The sequence below is a fragment of the Haliaeetus albicilla genome, chromosome 6, assembly GCF_947461875.1.
Source record: "Haliaeetus albicilla chromosome 6, bHalAlb1.1, whole genome shotgun sequence".
NCBI classification, from domain to species: domain Eukaryota; kingdom Metazoa; phylum Chordata; class Aves; order Accipitriformes; family Accipitridae; genus Haliaeetus; species Haliaeetus albicilla.
Window position 1 is genome coordinate 47,688,210 of NC_091488.1, and position 19,685 is coordinate 47,707,894.

General features: G+C 41.6%; 1 gene segment (V, D, J or C); it reads right to left on the minus strand.

Annotated features, from left to right (window-relative positions):
- Positions 1 to 1,490: 1,490 nt before the first annotated feature.
- Positions 1,491 to 11,789, minus strand: LOC104322817 (T cell receptor beta chain MC.7.G5-like). The segment is given in 5 exon segments: positions 1,491 to 1,845; positions 3,929 to 4,035; positions 5,135 to 5,152; positions 5,560 to 5,895; positions 10,545 to 11,789. Coding segments are annotated over 5 exon segments (561 nt in total).
- Positions 11,790 to 19,685: the final 7,896 nt, after the last annotated feature.

A 19,685-nucleotide genomic window follows, 5' to 3' on the forward strand; every position in this document is an offset into this window, starting at 1 on the left:
TCACCACCAGAAAAAATGCCTACTATACACATTTCTTGGGAGATGTTGCTTCTGTTACTTTCAGTCTTCTTCCCAGGATTACATTTTGATAGTAGTCAAACTTTCATTTTCACAGCCTTCCTGCATTTCTCACATGATACCATCATCTCACATCCTTATCCATTGCTGGATGCAGTAGAACAGTGTGTTTATCCTCTAGCAATATAAAAACAATAGCATCACCCCAATCACATATCAGGGTGGGTGTGGGCAAAAGTACAGGAGGACATACTGAAGAGCGTTAAACAGTAGTACACAATAGATGGAATGCTGTTCACACATGTCCTGCCAGTACTTCTTTTTGTGTAGGAGTTAAAAAATATATTTGTTATTTTTTTTTATTCCCATTCTGAAATATATAAATTCTTTTTTGTCCAAATAAGCGTCTAAACTTCATTTACTTGCATTTACCCTTATTTTAGCTTCTGTACTGTGAGCAAAAGAGCAACTCAGTCTTCATGGCCTATGTAGTACTTAGCATCTGTGATGAGAAAGGCAGCAGTGTAACAGCTGTAACAGCAGTAGGGGTTACATTTCATAATAAGTACATGGGGGAGCTGTGCTGGTGTGTAGATGCTTCCATACTTCCCAGAAAGCAACATGCATAATATTGCAGGCAATACCAAAAAAGACTGAAGACTTCTAGTTTTTTCCTTCCTCTGCAGCCAGTAAGTTTATTACTGTAAAACCACAGGCTCACCCATTCTACCCTCCACCCCCATTTTTCTTTTCTTCATTTAGTCTAAGATTGAACCCATCATTGCAGATTCTGAACAGCTGTGGCACAAAAACTATTGACAAGGTTGGGATGAAACATAGGAAATCTACTTTTCCTAAGGCCGACAAAATGTACCACTGTCCATCTAAATAGTGCTGTCCCGTAGGCATGGGTTGATTAATGACCTAAATACTCTAAGATGCTAGAAGTGAATCGTAAGTTCTAACTATTTTATCTGGGCTTACTGAATCCAATAGCCCAATAGTGGCAAGGCTGCTGCAGCTCCCTTTCCCTAGGTGCACCCATTAGCAAGGCTGAGTGTGTATTCCCAATAGGCATGCAAACACATACACAATACAAATATACGTGTACAGACAGACAGCCACACAAATCAATACAGACAGAAACACTTGTGCAAACACAGATGGCACTAACAGACCCAGAAACTAGCCTTAGACATGCAGTCTGCTTGCTAGCTGGCCCTGGATGCTCACTCTCCCAGTCACTGGTACTAGAGTGTGTAAGCCTCTGAAGCCTACAGCCCCACTCCAGTTGTTGGTACACAGTGTAAGTACCAGATGAGCCTTCTACTGTTCTTATAACAGATAAGCTGTTCCTATAAGGATTGTCAGTGAATGTTCTTTAATGTGAATTCCTTATGGTACTACACATCACTGGAAGTTTTTGTTGTGGGACATTATTGCTACAAAAGACCAAATTAAAAAACAACTCATGCTTCTTGAATGGAAAAGAAGCTAAAACTTTATTCCTAATTCAAGGAGCTGGGTTCTCAGCTTATGATCATTAAGAAGGTGTTAGTTTTAAAGACATGATACTATATGATATGATACAATACGATACAATACAATACAATGTGATATGGAAGTACAGGGAACACCCAACAGTGATTACAACAAAGTGGAAAGAGCAGGAGAGGGACAGAGAGTCACCAAGAAATAATATTCAGAAGTTCATAGACAGAAGCATAAATCCTTTGCTATGGAAAGGTAGAAAGTATAATTTGCTGTGTTCCTGCTGATGTGATGAAGAGGACTCTTGATTTATTCTCTATACAACTTGCCACCAGCCTAATTGAAAACAAAACAGAATAAACAAATTTAAAAAAAGAAGCAAACAGAACAAATACAATAATTTAGGAAATAAACCATATTTATGTGTCCCAACTGTTGTGTCTCCTGAGAGCATTAACAGAAATGACCATGTACCTCCATGCTTTCTCCCCTTTTTGTATCAAGGAAGTGTCTTAACTTCTACAAATTATTTACTTACATACTGAACGAATATCTTTACATACAACTTTGTGTGTTAGATGACTAATCTGGTGGCCTTCTATAATGGAGTGACTGCACCAGTGGACAAGGGAAGAGCTACAGATGTCATCTACCTGGACTTCTGTAAGGCCTTTGATACGGGCCCCCAGGAACTGGCTGGATGACCATGCCCAAAGAGTTGCAGACAATGGCTCCATGTCCAAGTGGAAACCAGTAACGAGTGGTTTCCCTCAAGGGTCCATACTGGGACTGATACCATTTAATACCGCCCTCATTGTGTCATTGGTAGTGGGATTGAGTGCACCCTCAGTAAGTCTGTGGATGACACCAAGATGAGTGGTGCAGTTGATATGCTTGAGGGAAGGGATGCCACCCAGAGGGACCTGGACAGGCTTGAGGAGTGGGCCCATGTGAACATCATGAAGTTCAACAAGGCCAAGGGCAAGGTCCTGCACATGGGTTGGGGCAATCACCAGGATCAGTACAGTCTGGGGGATGAATGGCTTGAGAGCAGCCCTGTGGAGAAGGACTTGGCAATACTGGTGGATGAAAAAGTGTATGTCAGCCGGCCATGTGCACTTGCAGCCCAGACAGCCAATTGTATCCTGGGCTGCATCAAGAGAAGCGTGGCCAGCAGGTCAAGGGAGGCGATTCTGGCCCTCTACTCTGCACTCCTGTGACCCCACCTGGAGTACTGCATCCAGTTCTGGGGGCCCCAGTGCAAGACAGACATGGACATGTTAGAGCAGGTCCAGAAGAAGGCCACAAAAATGGTCAGAGGGCTGGAACAGCTCTCCAGTGAAGAAAGGCCGAGAGAGTTGGGGTTGTTGAGCCTGGAGAAGAGAAGCCTCTGGGGAGACCTTCTTGTGGCCTTTCAATATACAAAGGGGCTTACAAGAAAGATGGAGAGAGACTTTCCACCAGGGCCTGCAGTGACAGGACTAGGGGCAACACTTTTAAACTGATACAGGGTAGCTTTAGATTGGATATAAGGAAGAATTTGTTATGATGAGGGTGGTGAGACACTGGAACAGGTTTCCCAGAGAAGTTGTGGATGCCCCATCACTGGAAGTGTTCAAAGTCAAGTTGGATGGGCCTTTGAGCAACCTGATCTAGTGAAAGATGTCCCTGCCTATGGCAGGGGGGGTTGGACCAGATGACCTTTAAAGGTCCCTTCTGATCCAAGCCATTCTATGATTCTATGACTGTGAACCAGTAAAGTACAAACCTACTCCCTCTAGTATCTTTGAAAAAGGACACAAAACCATAATTGAGATTGTGTTCATACTCACCCTCAACTCTAGCAGGTTACTTTTCAAATACATCTCCCAGTTCTGCTTTTAAAGGAACAAGCTTTGAGGCTTCCACCACTCTCACTAGGAACATCTTTCAGCCATATGAGAAACTTACTGATAAAAAGTATTTCCTGGTAGTTAAACTTCTCCCATTTGTTCAGACTTAGCCCATTGTTCTTTGTAAATCTTTGTAAATCATTGTTCAGATTATCCCACGTTTACTCCTCAAAAATGCTGTTTATTACTTTCACAGCAGGCATGAGTCCCTTTTCAATGCTTACAAAAAAGTATGATATAACTGATATTTCCCTTCTTTACATCCTGGAGAATTTGTTCTTAATTCTCATCTTTTTCCATGTGTTTAAAGAGTATTTTGAGAAGGAATTTCTCTGCTAGATAGCATTGATTTTATTTGAGTTCTGGAAAAACAATAATAGAAAACTCATAACTTGTGATTTTTCAAATTAGCCTGCATAAAGCCCAGCAGAGCACATGGTCCCCACAACTGAGGACAGATTTAGTCTGTATCCATTGATCCTTGTACTAGTGAGTAAGCTTAACCTTCAAGTGGCACACTAGCCTACCTTGGCTGTCCACACCAGACTGCTCACCAAAACTGCATAGAGCAAGGCTTTGCCACAGAGAATGAGGTAAGTGAGCTTCAGAGAATTTCCATACCACAAGTAGGACTCTGCAAATCAAACATCATTTGTGTATTGAATTATCATCATCACAAAAGACTAAATCTAATGTAGCTTTAATCACATATGAGGCCTTGAAATCTTTAGCTAAGCGACACAAAGGAACTAGAGCCAAATGAATGGCTCTGTTGACACAAGATAGCAGGGGATGGGAAAGAACACTGTGATTCAAAGAACCAAAAGAGAAAGTGAATCTAGGAAAGACAGAGGCTGGCTTTATGCAAAGAAAGTATGTCCTGATAGGGAATGTTTGACCATTGTGCTGCCACATCTACTGAAAAATTACGCTGTTCATGTGAATCCCCTCTTAGAAACTCAAATTAAGCTGCATCACAAGATGGGAATTTTTTTCACTTGTTATAGTCAGTGGCCTTGTGAGTGCTGCTTATATATCAGGGAAGTTTTACATAGCCCAGAATAACATGGTATCTAGAACTTTTATTCTTGTAGATTTTTTTACTCTTAAGGAATTGCAGTAGTATGGAGACACCAGCCTGATCTTGGTTCAGCCTTAAGATTCCTGAAGCATGAAAGAAGTTGGTGAAAAAAAAAGAATGTGTAAATATGCATACATAGAGGAAAGAAACATAATTTTTAATATGGATATCCTCACAGTTTGGAGGGGAATGTGGCTTGTAATAAGAAGTATTCTGAACTTGATACTGAGAAATATTCAGAATTCTGGATTCTGAATCTTGATGTCATAATCACTTGGCTAAGAATGAATTTTTTCTTTCATGGCTGAGCAAACAGCTTCCCAGCAGAAGGTAGTGTTAAGGACTGGAGGAGATGATAAAAAGAGCAAATTACACTCTATAGGGAGGTTCCAAAATTTCTTCCATTAATTTGAAAGGGAATCATAAAGAAGAGCTAAAAAAACCAAACCACAACTACATACAGCATGCACATACAACCATCCCAAAGTCTTTTTTTCTTCTTCTTTTTTTTTTTAATCTAACACACAAATCAGTTAGATGAGGACGTATAAGTTATTCTTATAGTAGAAATCTCACACAGCTTGTACTTAGTGTTAAGTAAAACTGGAATTACAATACATACAGATATTTGCCTGTGAGAAGACAGACATACCTTCCGTGAGTGCACAACCTGAAAGACAAAAATGAACTAAAAGTCAAGTTTCTCTTCAATACAAACAGAACACAAATTTTAGAAGTTTCAGTTTACTATATACTGCCTGATTAATTTTACTGTACTATATATATTATTATACTATACATTTTACTATATGACAGAGATTTCTTAGCAAAAATCTGAAGAAAACTTTGAAAAACTATAGATGTATAATGATAATGAAGATACAGAGGCCCAGGAGTATGAAGAGACATAGAGGCCCAGGAGTAGGAAGAGACATATGAAAATACCTACATATTTACATATATATTTGTGCCATAACCACCTGTGTAGAAGTTGGATATAGAAGTGTTTCACATCATAACCCTTCTGATTTGTGATTTCTAGTTTGTACAGCATGGTGATACATATTTTTTACTCACCAGCATCACCGTAGAGTAATTTGTGTATTGATTCCAGGGTTCCATTCTCAAAAAAATTGGCAACACACTCAAAACGATTTAAAGGGTTGAACCATTCCTGGGCTGAGATCCTCAGTCGGCTGGTCAATGAGTAGGTACTCCCATTCCATGTGGAAAACTCATCTGTCCCCACCCCTTCTGTCCTTTTAGCACCATTCACCTTCCAGACCAGATTTAGGTGGTCAGGGTAGAAACCAGAGGCCAGGCATACCAGCGTGGCCTTGCTCTTCTGTTGGATCTCTTGCTTTGATGGGGAAAAGATGGCCACAGCTGGAGGTATGATTTTATCATTCTTCCCTGAAACAGAAAGCAATATGGCCCAGAGCCTTCATTACAGTCTTCAGTCAGAAACCCCTTAAAATTGTACTGTATTTGTACTGTGTGACTCCTGATATATCTGGCCTTTTAACAACTGTCTATTAGATGATTAATATCTATTAGGTAGGTAGACACCAGGAAACTGAAAGCATTTGTTTCACTTACTACACAGAAACATAAAAGGTCTGGCTACAGAAATGCATGAGTGTTTGAATTTCTAGTATTTGTCAGAAGAATAGGAAAGCTGAAAAGAAGCTGAGCAAACAGATAGACAGAAAAGTACCCAGTAGTGCTATAAAGCCTGTATTTGTAATATTGTACTAACAGACATGAGTCTGTGTTAAAAGACACAAGCATCTTCAACTAATTGTTTTATAAGGCACAAGCATCTTCAACTGTCTGTGTTACATTCCTGGAGACATAGTAAAACATGATGGTTATTGCAGTTTTCAGAATTATACTGCCAGGTGATACCCTACATGGACAGCCCTCACCCCCCCCCCAACCCCAGCCCCATCTAAGAGGTGACTTGAAAGGGAGGAACTAATCTTTCTCACTGTCTGAAGTGAAGAACACTTTATGTAGGTAACCTGAATCTGCCTAGGACAAGTTTTGCTTCAGGCCTTGCCATCCTTTTTTAAGACTGAAATATCTCTTTATGTTCTTCATTATTTAGGTTATCCTAGGTATGAGAAGCCCTCATCCTAGACTACACATCTTCCCAAAATGATGCAAGATTCTATACACTCACAAACCAAAAGCTCTCCCCTGCCCTAAACTGTTTAATATCTACATATAAGACTAAAGACAACAGACTTCTACAGTCAAAAGGATGTACAAGGCAACAGTGAGATGTTACTCAGAAGCTAGGTAGTGACTCTAAAAACCACGGGGCGGGGGGGTGTCATATACTTTATTAGAGTGCCTTTTTTACTCATCTAGCATGATAAACCCCCACGGTTTATTCCAGGTCTGCAGAGTGCACATGGAAACAGAAATGCAGAGAACTATGGGCCAAAGAGAAAATGTTTACTTTTTTTCAGTGTGAAGGCACTATAACACTATAAATTGTAGTTGTTCTTTCTGATGACTCCCTCCTTTCTAGAGTGGAGAGAATTAGCAGAATTAGCAGAAACTTATATCTTGCATAGATCTTGACCCCTAAGCCCTAATGTTTGCTTTCAACTGTTAACCTTAATCGTGGTTGTCAGTGCTTACTCTACAAAGATCCCTGGGGTGCTTCTGTGAAAATGTGTGAGCTTGTACAGACTTCAGAAGAGGTAACTAGATAGTAATAGAGATAACTCCCTAGAAGATATGGCACTGCTCTGCTTTCCTTCCAGTGGATATGAGGAGAGGTTGATCACTTTTACTGCTGCCTTCTAGTACTTGGCTTTATGAATTTTTTTCCTATCCTAAAAGTATGTCTGACATTAATTCATTGGCTCATAGCCTAAATGGCTAATGAGTGAAGACACGGAAACAGACAGGGAGGACACAAAAGAAAAATAAGAGAGATTTAACAGACTAAACCAAAAACAGACAAAGAGGAAGGCAGGTGAAAAAGGCAGACAGAAAGAACAATAAAACTACTGGAAAGACAAAGAAAGCCAGAGAATGAGCATGCCTAAAATGCAGTAAGGAGACTGGTACAAGCAAGAGCAGAGATGAGAAAAAAGTGTTATCAACAGCCCATTCTGTTCTGATCTTCCACAGTGTTCATGGCAGACACTGGCACAATCACTTCCATGCATAAACTCATGCATTCCCTGTCACACATTCTTCACCCACCCTAGAGAAAAAGTACCACAGTTCTTCCATTCCCATCATGGCAAGGTCAGTTTAATGATTTCTTGTTATCTTTCACTCCTACTCTCATTTTAAAATCGTCTGTGTATATGCTACTTATCCTTAATGCCAGGGAAATTTTCAAGTGTCTTCCACATTGAGCACTTGGTTTAATCACAGCTACTTACCTATAACTCTGAGCAAAGTGCCAACTCCAAAGTTAAGTGGCGCAGTTAAAAAGCACGGCTGTACATGATCAGACTATAACCCGCAGTGTCATTATGCTCTTCTTGCCAGCCATTTAGTTCCTTAAAATGGTACTGTTTAAAGGAGCAGACACCAGTGTGTATTTCTACACTTTGCTATCAGATGTGGCAGCAGCAGCAGGTGGTTATTTTGCCCTGTTATTCCAAAATGCCTTGATATAGGTGATGTTAAATCCTTTCCTGAGATGGGAGAAGGCAGAGAAAGCAAATGGGGGAAAAGAGAAAGAATAGAGGAGAAAAGTGCACCAAGAGAAAAAGAACGTAGTCCTTTTTGAGAATTAGAAGTCGTGAAAAGGACTGTTAGAGGAAGCTAGTGTCCCAAAGCAACTTTAGGCAGCCTGCCCACCATCTATGGAGAAGGGAGCAAAGTACCAGCAAGACTACTCTTTCCCTGCCTGATTCAGCAGGCACAAGAATCCAGACTCTACCTCTGAAATGTTGCTTTTGATCGTTACATAGATGAATGGCAAAAATTTGCAGACCAGAGAACAATCCTTCATTCCCAACCTATACAATGTTTTCTTGGAGAATAGGAGGAAACAGAATTGTTTCTACCTTTCTCCATGAAGTTCCCAGTAAGGGAAGACAAAGGCAGCACACACAAGGATCTAAAAATTCGTGCCTGCAAATCCTACACATATAGGCACATCCCATTTTAATAAGCAACCAATAAAGCATTAATCCTGTCCTCATGGCTGTATGAAAAAAAATCATTATTCTGCTGTTAATTAAGAATGCTCTTGTCCCTTAAACCAGTATCACATATATCACAGAGATACAGCTTCTCTCTTACCTAGGACTGTGAGTTTTGTCCCACTGCCGAAGTACAGTTTTTCATTATTCACACTGTTTCGCAGCTGCAGTAAAACCTCTCCTCTACTCTCAGTTCCCTGAGCCAAACCTGTGGACTAACCCTCCCCTCATGCAGTACCAGCAAAAGAAGAAACACAACGTACATTAATTTATGGTCCCCTAAAAAAAAAGAAAGGTCTGAAAGGGAACACCACCACATCTGTGTATCTAAGCAGGTGAGATCAATCTTAGAAATACTTTCCAGAACCCTTTTGCTTCAGGCTTAGGGGAATCAGTTGTTGCAACTTTCACCATTTCTTTAGAGGACATTTATCTATTTATCTAGGTGTACTATTAGAAAGTATTTCCCATATGCAGACAGAGTAATTTTCTTTGCTTTTTTTCAACTAAACAGCCTCATTTCTTTAATTTCCTCATTTCCTTTCACCATCATGAATATTATTCTCTTGTAAAACAAATGTCTGTCTGTCTTTTTACTTACAAAATAACTTTTAATATGTTAACACAGGACCCTGGTCCACATTCCCCATTGTAGCAGTTCCTAAAGATCCCTCGCTTTCTCCTTCTCTGGAAGGAAGTCTCTGCTTTTATTCTCTCTGTTCTCTTAGCTATGATTACTAAAGTTAGCTGCATAATTGACTATGGTCAATGAGGGATCAATGTATTGATTTTCATCAGCTCAGGCACCTCAGATTCTCCCTGGATTTCAAAAAAATGTGCTGATCACTGAATCTTTCCTATGAAGATTGAATTTTATCACTTGTAATGATTTTACTCTGCAGTGGAATGGTGTGGTACAAAAGCCTGAGGCATCAATTCATCTGACTCCAGGAACAACACAATGAGAAGACGAGATCATCATCATTTATCAAAGTCTTAGAAGCAGCCTTGTTTTCCTCTGGACAGAGTCCAAATCCAGAAGTGTGACCCAGAGAGAAACATTCCCTGAGCGCTACTTTTATTTGAAATGAACCACATATTCTGTTTCTGTGGTTTTCAGTGGCCTTTTATCATCTATTCTGAAATAGTAAGACCATTGTCCTAAATGATCTTTTTATCACCATCCTGACGAGCCTGTTTTGTGGAAAGAAACTTGCTGTGCTGTGGAGAGTTGTTATCTATAACAATAAAGAATTAAACAGCTGCAGAGAGCTGTTAGTATTGCTTATGATAAAGCTGAGTCTTTATTTGTGGCTTCTGTTTTGTCAACTAAAAATGCTAGTACGCTCATTTGTCTTTCCCAGTTATCTGAGATAACACATGCTTTAGTTCACCCTCAAAAGATCCAAAGTAATTTAAGTTTGTAGAGTCTTGATTTTGTTTTCTAGACCTGTCCCAAGGTGTAACTGTAACTCAGTTCTCTCCAGACAGATAGCCTTTCATTGACTTGTCTGTAATCACCTGTAGCCCCAGGAGAACTATCATTATGGAGAATACTTTTGGGGAATAGTGATTTTTGCAGATGTTGATTTATTAAGACAATATACTTATGATATACACATATTTCTTTACCAATTCCTCATCCTAATTCTTTCTATGGACAACTTTTTATTCACTGAAAATGCATTCATTCAGTTCTGCAAAGTGAAATGTGTGTCCCTACCTAGAATACTAAACTTAGTCTATTCTCCAAAGTAGACTGGGTTACTACCACATCAGGAAAACACCAGTTTAATAATGAAAGGGAGAATAAGTTAAGATCTTTAAAGAGAAACCCTCGAATTTGAAGTGATTTAAAAGAGAAAAATAAAAATTTCTTACCTATTACTGTAAGTTTTGTGCCATCGCCGAAAGTCAGTCTATTGTTGGTCACAGTGACAAAGTGTTGTATCATAAGCTAAGAAAATGGATGCCCTGCAGCCGAGTTTAGTAAGCAGAAGCTTAAGCAATGTTTATGGTACTGGAATCGCAAAGATCCCTCAATCTCTGTCTGAAGGGCTTTGGCAGAAAACCAGCTTGAAATCCCATTGTATAACTTGTAGTATTTATAAAAGCATTTCCCAGAGTTTTTTGATACTTATTTTTATTGTCTACATTTCACCTCAAGTTGTTTTACAACCTTTCTCTAATCTCCATGTTATCTCACTGATATTACCTGCTGTTCTGATTTTGCAGATGTAGAAACCATGCAGATGTACCCAAAGTGGTAGAGATTGTAATTGTCTAGAAATATAATTCCTCTACAACTAGAGCTTCCTTACTGTCAGTCTTGTACTCTAAGCATTGCAAAGCCTTCCTTTCTGTAACTTGCGGAGTTAATAATCAAATAATACTTGCTTTGTGGTTGTCATAGTCACATGCCTTTTCATATAGGTGGTTCACCTTTGTGGCACTGAACTAAAACGGATCCATTTGTTTTCCCTTCAATGGCAGGCCAGCCATCTTGAATAGTCTTTCTGGATCCTACTCAATTTTCTGATAGCTTAAAAGTAATCCACACAAGGAGAGTCCAGAAGAATCAGTTGGCTGGTCTCAGACAAACCCCTGATATCCATTAGGAAGAACTGCAGTGAGTGTGGAGAAGGATTAGAGAAAACCTTTGTGCTCACAGGCATGAGTCAGTCAGTGGAAACTGGAGGCTTATGTAAGAGAGAGAACCCCAATACATTTTATTTAGTGCCTCTGAAAGATACCGGGTACATCAGAATTATTTTTCTAAAGCTTTTATCACATTAATAAAGAAGCATTTTGTGGTCTATTGCAAACATTATTGCATCAGAAGAAAAATACTAATTCTCTGCTTCACGTCCTCTGATAGGTTTTAGGTGCATCTGCAGTCCATGTGGCTTGCTGAAAATTATTTCAATGTCTCAGAATCTCCTGGCTTGTTTTCCAGAGGGTAGGCTTGGTTCTCAGATGATGAAAGTAAGTCTTAGCATGCTAGGTCTATCAAGAAAAAACAAGACAGAACATGCCCGCTGTGCTGCAGAATTCTCTGTAGCTGCCTTAACACACTCTCCTACAAGCTTTTCGCACATAGGGGTTTTTGTAAAGGCTTCATGGGGAATGTATCATTGTGGAACCTGTCCCCACAACGATACAACTTCGTACAAAAACAATCCCACCCATGGCTCCGCCCTCCCATTTTTGTCACGCAGTCACCATGAAAGATTGCCATGGGAAGCACTGGCCACATCCTTCCTCTGCTGTTGCTGTTTCTGTGTGATAAGCCCGATTACCTCTTAGTGTGTCCATTATCCCTGAATTTATAATCCCAACAATTTTTTCCTATAGACAAAAAAGTAACTTTTTTTTTTCTTTTATTAGCTGGTTTTAAATGCAGTTATTTTTCACTTGGTAACTTCAAGACAATGTTCATGCTGCTTTCCTTCCCACTCTTTTTTTTTTTTTCTGCTCAGGATGATAAACAGACCTCAAGCCCACAGTAACTAGTTTGCATTGAGAGCAATTTGCTTACTACAGACTGGTATTTCTGTTTGTAGCTTGACCAGATTGTGAATATCCTCTTTGATCTGTGCTGCACTTGTGACATTTGCTCTGAAAGGGAAGGAAGCAGGGTGCTGAGCTCTTAAGTTTGTATTCCTCTGACTACCCTGTTAGAGGAAGCAGAAGCACAAGCTTCTCCAGGTGCCTGTGACCCTTACTATGAAAAGGCTTCATCTAGGAGTAGGAGCATGACTTTATTTTGGACTGTCTGAAGCGGATGGGGACTGGCAGTGACAGGTAACAGGATACTTTTGTCTCCCTCCCTTACACATAACTAAATGGAGACACAAAACTGTATTTTTTTCCCCCATAGGTTTGTGCAGGTATGATGTGTAGCTCCCAAGAGAGAAAGATCTGTGCCCGTGAAGACTGTGCGTACCAGCACACACTGAGGCAATACAGGGAAAGAGAGGCACATGAACAAACCAGTTTAGGTTTGGGGCATACGCAGCCCATCCTGACCTAGTGTTCTCACATAAAAGGTCAACACCGAGTCGGCAACATGACTGAGTACCTGCAATAAACATGTAGTTCACATCGGTCTTTAATAGTTTCACTTCAGTCTGTCTTAGTATAAAAAAATAGGCTGTAGGTACAGAACACAATCCTCCGAAACAAGGTAATTCTACTAGGAAAATCACAAATTATTTTCCCTTATTTTCAGGTATCACAGAAGAACCCATAATTTCTGATACAGCCTGCTCAGCTGGGAACAGCTGTTAGTGTCCCAGGGAAGGGAATGAGAAACATAGACTAAGCTGAAACATTTAGGACCAAGACATAGAATTCCAGAAGGTAAGATATTGGACAGCTGATCTCAGGTGTCCCTACAGTATCCTCTCTTCTACAACAGCAAAACTGTGCGCTTAAGTCACTAATTACAGGAATGACTGCAGACATTTGTCTTTGTTTAGATTGAAGTCTTTTTAAAAATACATTTAGGATTTTATTTGTCTGGCTCTGCCTAAATAATAACACTAATAGTGAGATCTTATGTGCCTGCCTTGGTCTTAGTCTGCCTCTGATCTCAGGACTGCTTATTCATGTCTAAAACCATTCTACTGAAATTCATTTAAGATTATTCTGTCTCCTTCTCCAGTCTACAGCTCCATTACTGTCCTTACTGTCACTAACAGACTCTCTCCCATATGGTGTCTTTCATTTAAAAAAAGCAAATCACCTCTGTATTAATTTTGAAGGAGTGTTTCCATGTGATGCTAAAATCTCCTCAGGGCATGTTCATAAGGGAATTTCCAAGATATGCCAGCAGAGACCAGTCTTGCCCCATTTTGTTCATCTGTAACCTGTCAAAAGGAAAGGCCTTGTAGGCCATGAATTTAAATGAGTGAGAGGGATAGAAGAGAGGAAAGAGAATTCCTTGATTTTTATTTCCATATCTCTCATAGGAGGCTTCATGGGCCAAGCTGTGTAAAAATTCAGACAACAAGGAAAGGCAAGAATATGCAAGCAAGAGACATTTAGGGCTGTATTTTCTAACAATGGTGTCATTTTAGTGGAGAATTTCACAGGAGAATAGTGATCGTATCACTTACATCAGTCCTAGATTCTTCTTTAGAGTTTACAGAAGAAGCAGCTACAAAGAAGCAGGCAGAAGTACAGAGACACCCTGAGCTTTACAGATTCATTTTAGGGACAATAGGAAGTTCTTTTCATAAACATTCAGTTCTTTTGGCCACAAACCCCTAAAATTAAGCAACAGCCCCTTTTCAGGGCATATCTGTGTACTGAAAAGACAAGATGATGGAAGGAGAGGATGTGAAAAATCACATTCTGTGGTGGGTTGACTTTGCCTGGCTGCCAGGTGCTCACCAAGGCCCTCTATCACTTCCCCTCCTCAGCAGGATGGATGGGAGACAATAAGACAAAAAAGAACTTGTGCATCCTGATAAAGGCAGTTAATAAAGAAAAAGCAAAGGCCAGATGCAGAAGCAAAGGTAAACAAAAAGATTTATTCTCTACTTCCCATCTGCAGGTGAAATTCAGCCACATTCTGGGAAGTAGAGCCTCAGTACATGTAGCCGTTGCTCCAGAAGACAAATGCCTTAATCCTAAATGTCCCAGCTCCTCCTCCTTTTTCTTAGCTTTTTATTGCTGAGAATGACATCATATGGTACGGAATATCCCTTTAGTCAGCTCAGGTCAGCTCTTCTGGCTATGTCCCCTCCCAACCTCTTGCCCACACCCAGCCTACTGGCCTTTGGAGCTGTCCTGGTTTTGGCTGGGATAGAGTTAATTGTCTTCCTAGTAGCTGGTATAGTGCTATGCTTTGGGTTTAGTATGAGAAGAATGTTGATAACACACTGATGTTTTCAGTTGTTGTATACCAAGCCAGGGATTTTTCAGCTTCTCATGCCCAGCCAGCGAGAAGGCTGGGGGGGCACAAGAAGCTGGGAGGGGACACAGCCAGGGCAGCTGACCCAAACTGGCCAGAAGGGTATTCCATACCATGTGATGTCATGCCCAGTATATAAACTGGGGGGGAGTTTTCCTGGGGGGATCGCTGCTCAGGAACTAACCGGGCATTGGTCAGTGGGTGGTGAGCAATTGCATTGTGCATCACTTGTATCTTCCAATCCTTTTATTCTTATTATTGTCATTTTAATATTATTATTATTGTCATTATTAGTTTCTTCCTTTCTGTTCTATTACACTGTTCTTATCCCACGAGTTCTACCTTTTTTTTCCCCAATTATCTCTCCCTTCCCACTGGTTGCGGAGGGAGTGAGTGAGCGGTTGCGTGGTGCTTAGTTGCTGGCTGGGGTTAAACCATGAGAGGAGTGGGGGTGGGGAGGGGGGTGTTTGGAGAGACAGCCTTGATGCTGTGTGAGCACTGCTCAGCAGTAGCCGAAACACTGGTGTGTTATCAACACCTTTCTAGCTACAAATACAAAGCACAGCACTATGAGGGCTCCTATGGGGAAGTTAACTCCATCCCAGCCAGACCCAATACACATCCCTATGCAGATAGTGATGCCATACCATCCTATGTATGTATTTTTCCTTTATTTCCCTTCTCTTCCAGCCTGTGTCTACTGAAGCTTCTTCTTAGATGCCATTGATTTGTAGCCAAGTTGTTCCACTAAAGAACAATATTGTTTCCCAAAAGTTCATCTTCTGCTCCCAACCCAATACCTGTATTGGATGATTAACACAAGGTTATCTGTCCTGTTTTTGCTATTCCGTGTCAGTTCTTGTGTCACAGGAAGCCTGAGAAACAGCAGCTGTAGTGGGAAACATCTTCTGTTTAATATCTTCATTAATGATCTGGATGATGGGGGAGAGTACACCCTCAGCAACTTTGCAGACAACACCAAACTGGGAGGAGTGGCTGGTACACCACAGGGTCATGCTGCCATCCAGAGGGACCTCAACAGGCTGGAGAAATGGGCTGACGGCATCCTCATGAAGTTCAACAAGGGGAAGTGCAAAGTCCCACACCTGGGGAGGAATAGTCCCATGAACCAGTATATGCTGGGGGCCACCCAGCTGGAAAGCAGCTTGGCAGGAAAGGATCTGGGGCTCCTGGTGGACAGCAGGTTGAACATGAGCCAGCAATGTGCTCTTGCTGCAAAGAAGGTGAATGGTATCCTGGGCTGCATTAAGACGAATGTTGCCAGCAGGTCTAGGGAGGTGATCCTTCCCCTTTATTCAGCACTGTTAAGGCCATACCTGGAGTACTGTGTCCAGTTCTGGGCTCTTCACTGTAAGAGAGACATGAACATACTGGAGAGCATTCAACAAAGGGCCACAAAGATGATTGAGGGACTGGAGCACTTCACATAGGAGAGGGTGGGAGAGCTGGGACTGTTTAGCCTAGAGAGAGAAGGCTCAGGAGGGATCTGATTAATGTATTTAAGTACCTGAAGGGAGGGTGCAAAGATGGAGGCAGGCTTTTTTCAGTGGTGCCCAGTGACAGGACCAGAGGCAATGGGCACAGACTGAAACACAGGAGCTTCCTTCTGAACATGAGGAAAGACTTTTTTACTGTGAGGGTGACTGAGCACTGGAGTAGGTTGCCTAGGGAGGTTGTGGAGTCTGCATGCTTAGAGATATTCAAAAGCTGTCTAGACACAGTCCTGGACCACTGGCTCCGAGTGGCCCTGCTTGAGCAGGGGTTTTGGACAAGATGACCCTCAGAGGCTCCTTCCAATCTCAAACATTCTGTGATTCTGTGGTTCTATGATTCTTCGAAGCCTTCCCTGTAGTTGCAAGATAACCACATCACATGGTATAACATCATTATCTGCATAGAGATGTGACTTTACACAGCCTCTCCTTCCATCATCTTATCTTCTGAGTAGCCAGTATAACCTCCAGACTGCAGGTAGGCTGTTCATTGCAAATATATAGCTGTTTACACAGACGTGCCTGAGATGTCATTGCTGAGCACCTAAAACAAGTACCTTTGACTATGGTTTCTGTAGCTACAGCTCCCCTGCCACCTTCTACAGCAGGAGACGAAGAATAAATATAAGGACAGGGAGTGCAACAAGGAGGAGAGTAGCTGTTTCATGAGAAACTTCTTAGAATAGCTGCTTTATGTGCAGTGCCAGTTCAAGCTGGCAAAAGGAGCACTGCATAGGAGAATATTGTACCTCAGAGCTGCAATAGGGAACTGTGACTGCAGACCTTCAAGATGGCAATGACCACTAGAGACCTCTGTGGAGACCTGGAAATTGCACAGCTGTGACCAGTCAATAGCCAGCTCATTAATCTGCTGGATTTTGAAGGCTACTGATAAGTTTGTTTTCACAGGGCCTTAAAATTGCATTTGCCACTCTAAACTAAAGTGTTCAAGGGTTGAGCAATAGAAAGGGATCCTTCCTCTGTTATGTTCCCAGAGCTGATAAAGCTGGCTTTTAGTGTTTATGCAAGAGGTCTGAGCTAGGACTGTGACATTATGATTTTCATGAACTGGTAATTTATTAAAAGAGAATTAAAAAAAAAAAAAATCACCCAAAAGTCACTCCCAAAGTTACCACTATGGTGTTTATATTCCTTAATGATTCTAGCATAAATTAGTTTTCCTAGAACTTTCACAGAGTATTTGGATCAGCAGTAGTAATTCCAGACAGCAACAGAGTGAATGTGTTTGGTACCTGTGTAAAGATGATCTCTATATAAGAAGATCAGAGGCTGAAGAGAATAAGGAACTCAGCATGTCTCTGCTATGTGAGACACAATGCTTTCCCAGTGCTTCCCTGCTATACGTCTGTAGCCTGGTATGAACAGTGAGTAGATCATGGACCTGAGAGTGTTCTGAGGAGCAGATGAGTGCTCCCTGGGAGCAAGGAATGGTGTGTAACACTTGTTGCTGAGCAGTTCCTGGAGTCAGAAGAACACTGGCTACCAAGCTGTGCAAGGAGTGGTGTGTGAAGCTGAGTCTTTCAGAAATGTCTTTGGAGGACTGGAGTAAGTCTGGGATGCAACTAGTTTTAGCCTCTTGAGAGCCTCCACCTCCAGGGTGAGACTACAATGAACACAAGTTTCTGTCGTGTCCAGATTTCCCTAGCCAAGAACAGTTTAGCTTCTTTTAGAGCAGAGCCTGAAGGCAAAGTAACATTTACACAGTGTGGTTGATCAGGAGACTAGGACCTTTTTTTGCTGTAATCAAATAGTACGTTTCATTTCAGCACATCCAGCTTTGCCACATCAGTGAGCAGGATAGTACATTTGCTACCTGTGATAGTTATGTGCTTCATATATGTCTTCCATATGAGCATATGAGATAAACAATTGGTCCATGCTCAATGGTACACAGACTGTCAAAGACATGACCTAAAAACAGAAGCCCCCAATACACAAGTGTATAGCCATACTTTCTTAAAGATAGCTTTTGCTCTTTTATGTGCCATTTCCCTTTCTTTGAAGAAAAGGTAAGTCCTAGGTTATGCAATAAAAACAGGAGCACAGACAGGCAATGGTACGTGGGGGAACCCTCATAATACCCTGTCCTCACTTTTCCCAGGCCCATCACAGAAGAGCAATTAGTTCATCAAAAGCTCATCTCTGCAAGCAATGAAGACAGAGGCACAATGGGAGGCAATTTCTGCCTTCAGCTGTCCCTCACAAGGGGAGTACCAGGTTGACAGCAGCTTTTTGTGGTTTCCTTTCTCCTCTCATGAGGTTTTGCTGTGAAGTCCTTGGTCCAGCTCAGAACTGTATGCATTTGTGTGGCAAGGAAGAGAAGGATCCTGCAGTTAAGCAGTGTGTGGAGCAGGTGAACAGAAGTGCTGCAGGGTACACTGTTGCTTATAAAGCTGCCAAGGGGTTGTTCCTCCCACAGTGGAAGGTATGCCTGGTCCCCTGGGTATGTTTCCTCCCACCTGTACTGGTGCCATCCTCCTATGTCCATAATCAGAGGCTGGCATCTCCTCCCACACCAATCAATCTCTCATAGGGCACCTCTGTCTTTGGGTGGAATGAGTGTGTGGAAGAACCTTGAATTCTCCCTCTTGGTTTGTACTCTTTTCTTGGTGCTATGGTGGGGAACTAGTGGCCCAGAACATGGCTGTGCTTCTGTAGCACCAGTCTTAAGAAGTATCTGCTGCCTTTCACTAACCACAGCAGCAGTGCCTCAATTCTTATTGCTGATCCATGGGTTTGTATTTCTGAAGGCTTTTTGTCTTTGAAACTAGATGCTGCTGCACTGTTTGCTTTGTCCCTTTTCCTTCCAAAAAGTCCTGGCTCTATTCCCCCATTTCTCCCTTGTTTTTCTTCTGCTCTTCCTCTGCCCCTCTCCAATCTGTCTCACTTTTTTCAGAGACTCCAACTCTCACTCAGCCAAGGCAGGGATTTTATCTTAGTGTTCAACCCCCTCACTATACCGTGTGATCACTCGCAGCACAGAAATATGTGGCTGCATCCTTGGATGTCACATTCTTGATGGTCATCACAGAATGATCATTATGATTTCTGTTTATCTCAAACTTGGCCTCATTGTAACCTTCCTCATAGGAGTTCTGCATCCATGGAGAAGTACTGGCTACTAAATTCAGACCATTTCTTGGAGTCTGCTGATACCACAACATATAGGCAAGTGTAGTATAATTCTGGTAGCAGGAGATGTCCACAGTCTCTCCAGCTCTGTTAAGGATTTCTGCTGGCCACTGTGTGATGAGGCTTCCGACACCAGCACCTGCATGAGTGAGAGAGAAAAAGAGAAAGGGAGGAGAAGAAGTACAGATGATGTCCAAAACGGGTCCTCTACCTCACACCAGCTCTGCATGGCTTGGATGAGAGCTGTGCTGCAGATGGATCTGTTGCCTCTCACCAGGTAAAAGGGCAAGCAAAAGAGTCAGCATGGCCTGTCAGCTGTCCCAGAACAGTGTGTTACTGCTCATTGTCAGTTAAGAGAGAAGAAGCTAGAGAGACTGATGCCCCTCCCCTTGTTCTGATCTTTCCATCAAGCTTGGGCAGAGAAGAGAGAAGAGA